A 6,245-nucleotide genomic window follows, 5' to 3' on the forward strand; every position below is an offset into this window, starting at 1 on the left:
AGACAGGCGACGGGCCCTGCCAAGGTAGGCAATCTGCTAACACTTGGAGTGCCATCCCTTCCCAAATGAGCGCCACCTGGACCCCGAATACTTCCGCTGACCAGCCATTGAAGTTGGCCAGTCCCTCTCCACTAAAGTCAAATCTTCGTGGTTGTCTGCTGTGGCATCTCCGTCACCATGGCATTGGGGGTTCACTGGTCAGCGGTTGAGGCGGCGACCGACTTCATCGTCCTTCAGCCAGGCATTTCTTCCGGCTGACGCAGTCGTGCAAGAAGTGCTGGGATAAATTATGTTAAGAGAATAACGTACGAAGTAATAATAATAATAATAATAATGCATTTAATTTGTAGCGCACTCTTCATTCAGTTGAATCTCAGAGTGCCACAGAGCCCGTACATATTTAAAACATAGTTAAAACAAACTAGTAAACATAGGCAGAATATAAAACAGTTAATGAACACAAACACAAAAGAAATAACTGACAGCGATTTAACATAATGTCAGAAACGCCTTCCTGAATAGAAAGGTTTTTAGGCCCGTCTTAAAAGAATCCAGTGTCTGTGTTGCCCTTAGGTGGTCAGGGAGGCTGTTCCATAGGCGCGGCGCTCCCGAACAAAAGGCCCGGTCGCCCATGGTGCGGAGCTTGATGTTGGGGACCTGGAGGAGCGAGCTGTTTGTAGATCTGAGGGTGCGGGTGGAGGTTTGGGGAGTAATGAGTTCTTGTAGGTAGGGAGGTGCATGTTCATTTATGCATTTATGGGTGAGTAGTAGGACTTTATGGGTGAGTAGTGATCCGAGTGAAGAGTGAATTAAAGTAGTCCAGTCTTGAGGAGATAAAGGCGTGGATGAGCTTCTTTGCATCTGACAGGGTTAAAGTGGGGCGGAGTTTGGAGATGTTTTTGAGGTGATAAAAAGAGGTTTTGCACAGGTTTTATATGGTCATTAAAGGTCAGGTGAGGGTCAAACCTAACTCCCAGATTAGTGACTGTGGAGGAGAGGGGTATGACGAAGGTGAGATAAGTACAGTGTATACAGCCTGTATAGTTACACAGTAAAGGGTGAAATGTATTCAAATCTTGAGATTTGAGATAAAATAAATAAATATGATAAATATATTTTGTAGTTGTAATTGTATAGTGGTTGTTTTGGTGATCCAGGGTTATTGCACAGTGCCACAGTGAATTAGCTGTTCATTTGTGAGACGGCTGGGGAGAAGAAACTGTTTCTGTGTCTGGAGGTTTTGGCGAACAGTGTTCTGTAGCGCCTACCAGAGGGGAGAAGTTTAAATAGGTTGTGTCCAGGGTGTGAGGGGTCCGCAGTGATTTTCCCTGCCTGTTTCCTGACTCTGGAGGTGTACAGGTCTTGGATGGTGGGCAGGTCGGCACCGATGATCTTTTCAGCAGACCTGCCCGTCTGTTGGAGTCTATTCCTATCCAGTTTGGTGGCCGATCCAAACAAGACAGTTATGGAAGTGCAGAGAATAGACTCTATTACTGCAGTGTAGAACTGGATCAGCAGCTCCTGAGGCAGGTTGTACTTCCTGAACTGGCGCAGGAAGTACATCCTCTGCTGGGCCTTCTTGATGATTGTGTTGATGTTGGGTTCCCACTTCAGGTTCCGGGAGATTGTGGATCCCAGAAACCTGAGGGATTCCACAGCCCAAACAGTGCTGTTGAGTATGGTGAGGGGGGCAGTGCAGGGGGGCTCCTCTTGAAGTCCACTGTCATCTCCACGGTTTTGAGCACGTTTAGCTCTAGGTTGTTGCGACCGCACCACAGAGCCAGCTGTTCAACTTCCCTCCTATATGCAGACTCGTCTTCGTCACGGATGAGGCTGATGACTGTTGTGTCGTCTGCAAATTTCAGGAGTTGAACAGATGGGTCTCCTGAGGTGCAGTCGTTAGTGTAGAGGGAGAAGAGCAGTGGGGAGAGCACGCATCCCTGAGGTGCTCCAGTGCTGACTGACCGGGTGCTGGATGTGGTTTCACCCAGCTTCACCTGCTGCTTACCGACTATCAGGGAGTTTGTAATCCACTGACAGGTGGAGGCGGGCACAGTGAGCTGGGTGAATTTGGTGAGGAGGATTTCTGGGATGAGGGTGTTAAACGCCGAGCTGAAGTCTACAAACAGCATCCTTGGAAAATATAATTATTAGACATATGATTCTACGCATGGAACATTGGGAGTACACGTGGAAATTCAGGCATCAGGTATCAGACGTCACACACACGTCAGTCCCGCTACACGCCACAATATCCTAGTGCAGCTAGTCTGAAGGACGGTGTTATTGTTGAAATGTACCAGGAAACGATGGTGTTGTAAAAACTAGCTAGCTAGCTATGTAGGTTGTAAATGGTAAAAACCTATATACTGTCATTTACATCTGTTTGATTGACTGGATTCCTAACTTGCAAATTGAGTTGATGAGCAGAAAGCAGTGGTGCTGCCATATCAATCAAATGCATTTCTGAGAGATTACGTCAAATTCTTTGAATATACTATTTGTTTGAATAAGTGAGGTCCTTACCTTTTTACCTTTACTATTTGCAAAAAAAGCATCAACGTCATTTGCGTGTGTGTTTGTATATGTGCAATGTTCTCCCTGTCCTGCCTCTATTGCCCCACTCGGTTGTGCTCCACTCTGTTCCTCTGCTCTCTCCACCTCCCTTTTGCACCCCTCCACTCTGTTCCTTTGCCCTCCGCCCTCCTCCTTTTTATCCCGCTGCTGGGCGCTGTCTTCCTGTCTGCTCCAGATCCTCATGTCCTGTTTTTCCCATTTTTTTTTTTTTTTTTCATTTTGGCTTCTTTAGAAATAGATCTAGCTGCAAAAGGAGGGTTGAGCGTGGGGCTGGTGACCCCACCTCATGAAAACTACCTTGTCACGGAAACCAACACCAGAGATCAAGCTATTGTCGGCAACTGGGATGAAGCACTCCAGGAGAATGGACAGATAGTGCATGACAGCCAAACCCAGAAGGGAGCTGGCACCACAATGGTGGATTCCCTGAAGCCAAAGACAAGAACAAAAGTCAGCAGACTATCAGCAAACTTATCTAGCAACTACAAGCTAGACATCCTTGGGGTAAGCAAGGCACGATGGACAAGAACAAGAAAGAGGAAACTACAGGCAGGCCATACCATACTGTACTCTGGAAGACCAGACGACCAACACACAGAAGGAGTTTCCCTCATAATTAGCAGGATGGTGAAGGCACCTCTAGAATCATGTCTGGTCTTGATGCGACGCTGGGGTAGTGTCAGAATCAGGAGAGAAACTCAACAGCAGCTTGGATTTTGCCAATTGGCAGCAGGGGGAAATTAGGGCTTATGGTGGCTGTAAGTGTAAAATATTGATGGTGAAAATGATTTCCCCCCTAAATTTCCATGTCACAGACTATCATGGCTGGTCTCGTTGAGAAACTATGATCGTGTAGAGTCAAAATCAGGAGAAAACCTCAACGGCAATTTGGATTTGGATGATTGGCAGCAGGGGAAAAACAGTGTTTAAAGCAAATATGATTTTGAAAATATTTTTTTTCCCAAAATGTCCATATGGCTGCTATTCATGACTGGTATCGTTGCGAATCTGGGATAGTGTAGACTAGAGTTATAATCTGAAGTGAAACTCAACTGCAGTTTGGATTTGGAAAATCCAGTTTTGGCAAATGACACACACTGGCTTTGGAAGGAATCACTGGAAATAAAAACAATATTTAATAAAATAAATATTGAACCGCCCATGTTCTTTTCATTTGGTTCTTCATTTAAATGCACAGTGTCAGCTTCTGACTGTTTCCTAATATTTCAATAGAGAGCAAATAGATTTCACATGACAATTTTAAAAGTAATCCCTACAGGTGATCAATGTAACTGTATTCTGATTACCTCCTTTTAAAATTCTAACTGAATTCTAAATTATTCTGAATACAGTTAGTCATATTTGTTTTTGTATTTTTACGTAATTTCCAATTATCAAATACAAAGCGATGTAAGGGTGGAGTTGCCCTAGAGACGGTCCTTGACATGGGTAAAACTAATGCTTCAGCTATAATGAAACTAATCCAGTTTTGCAGAGAAGTTCGATAATTCGGTAAACAGTACCATCTGGCGGCGAAAACACGCCACTGACTAGTTTTTTAAGGTGGACTCGAAACTTAAGGAGAACCGGCGGCGAATGTCTAGCTAAATTCAGCGTCGTTAGGACACTCGTGTTTTTCCTTGCACCCAGGTGCTCTCTCGCTGCATTCGTGTTTGACTTTGCCCTATTCTTAATGGCTTTGTCAAAGATTTGACATAGGATCTACCAATCTAAAATCTTTTGCTTGATGATTTGACATCATACAAGCATATGTCTGTTTGACATCCTCAGTGACGTCTGAATTTTAACTTCCGGGGCATGAGCTGGGTAACGACAAATTAAATCAAGTAAAGATTTGAAAAGTAAAACCCCGGATCCTCTTTTTTCTACTGTTAATGATCCAGCGTATAGATTATTTATAGGATAGACAAATGAAGGTCTGTAGGCTATATTGTTCTCAGAGCTCGATTTATGAATCATAAATGCCAATGGTAACTTCACAACACAGAGTATGGCAAATGTGTCGGAACAGTGTGAGGAAGATACCTATTTTGTTCGAGAACTAGAGAAAAATGACGGCTCGGTTCTTAAAGTGAATCAGTGCTTAAAAGGAGATGTAGGCCACGTGGTATGGGATGCCGCGATTGTTATGGCGAAATATTTGGAAACAGAAGCATTTTTAAATTCAGGTACCGGAGTCAGTTCTTGGACTTCAAAAAAGGTACTTGAACTGGGAGCAGGCACTGGTATTGTGGGACTTGTTGCAGCAACATTAGGGTGAGTGTAGTGTATTAAGGTTATCGAAGTGTCAGTGTTTATTGCTAAGTGTGTCCTCTATTTAATGAAACTTGTCGTTTAGAGCCCATGTGATTTTAACTGATCTGGACGACCTACAGCATCTCCTCCAAAAGAACATCGCAGAAAACCAGGCGTTGATTACAGGTTCTGCCACTGCCAAAGTATTAACATGGTTTGTATTCCACTTTAATGTGTAGCCTAATCTAGTGTCTTTTGGTAGCCTGTCTTTTGGCAGACTATTTTTATCAAGCCAGTTTAGTTCTGCTCGTGCATAGTCCTATGGGGTACCGTTTGTAATTTCACTTTTATTTTAGCTGCCATACGTATGTTTGAAACATTTCAATCAATTTGATCATATTTATACATGAATTCAGGTAATCAGCCTTAATTTCCCTCTGGAATTTTACGAAGTTAATAAGTCAATAAATAGGATATCCTATTTAGGATAACGTGAATGTATCCATGATCTATTTTAATGTAGCTAATTCAATTGTCAAATCAAAATATGATTGCTCTTTTGCAATGTACTTTTCCTAGTTAACTTAATAAATATTTCCATGTATTGTTCCCTCAATGAGCAATACAATTATATATGTGAAATTGAAAAAAAAAAGAATTCATTCCATAACTTCATTATTTCAGGCTTAAAACCAGCCCATGCAGTTGAATAAGAAAATGGCAAAATAGTAGTAGTAGAATTAGCAATGTAGTAGAATTGCTTCGAAATTCTACTACAAGGAATGCAGAATGCAGGTTTAGTGAAATAGCAACTTAATGCAAAAAAAGCAGTTGAGCAGTCAAAGGAAGGGGTAGGTGGCCCGTCACAGAATGACCGAAAGGAAACTGTTACACCACAGTTAGTTCACAGCACATTCTATTGCAAAGGACATAAATGATAAAATGCCTCACAAAGCCAACAATTTTCTCTGCCGTTTGTTTTCTTTATTTTTCAGCAGTATGAAGTCAACGAATCAAAAGAAAATCTACCACTTGATGTAATTTCAGTTGCTTATTGATCAGAGATCAGTAAAATATCAGAGATCAGGAAAGTATCAGTGTAGTAGTTCAATTCTGGTTTGCTTGTATGAATTCTGCTTTCATTATTGACAGGGGTGAAGACCTCACTCATTTCCTCCCTCCTCCTGATGTGGTTCTGCTGGCAGACTGTATCTACTATGAACAGGTATGTTTTGATTCAGGGTAAACAATTTGTATGATTCATTTCACCAGACTATTAAAACAACGTTTATTGATTTGGGCTTTCTGTGATGCTTGTTCACAAGGTCCTTCCTCCTTGTTGACTTATTCAGCCTTTTTTGCAGTTCATCTCACTTTCACAGCAATTCTTTTCATACTGTAATAACTGATAT

At 42.3% G+C, this 6,245-nt stretch overlaps 1 protein-coding gene across 1 annotated transcript; it reads left to right on the forward strand.

Annotated features, from left to right (window-relative positions):
* The first annotated feature begins 4,187 nt into the window (after positions 1 to 4,187).
* On the forward strand, positions 4,188 to 6,142 carry vcpkmt (valosin containing protein lysine (K) methyltransferase). Its single transcript, XM_042706928.1, has 3 exons — positions 4,188 to 4,854; positions 4,937 to 5,047; positions 5,986 to 6,142. The coding sequence occupies exons 1-3, from the start codon at positions 4,589 to 4,591 to the stop codon at positions 6,077 to 6,079; spliced, it is 471 nt and encodes a 156-aa protein (XP_042562862.1). The 5' UTR covers positions 4,188 to 4,588; the 3' UTR covers positions 6,080 to 6,142.
* The last annotated feature ends 103 nt before the right edge of the window (positions 6,143 to 6,245 follow it).

Source organism: Clupea harengus, unplaced genomic scaffold (genome assembly GCF_900700415.2).
Source record: "Clupea harengus unplaced genomic scaffold, Ch_v2.0.2, whole genome shotgun sequence".
Taxonomy (NCBI): domain Eukaryota; kingdom Metazoa; phylum Chordata; class Actinopteri; order Clupeiformes; family Clupeidae; genus Clupea; species Clupea harengus.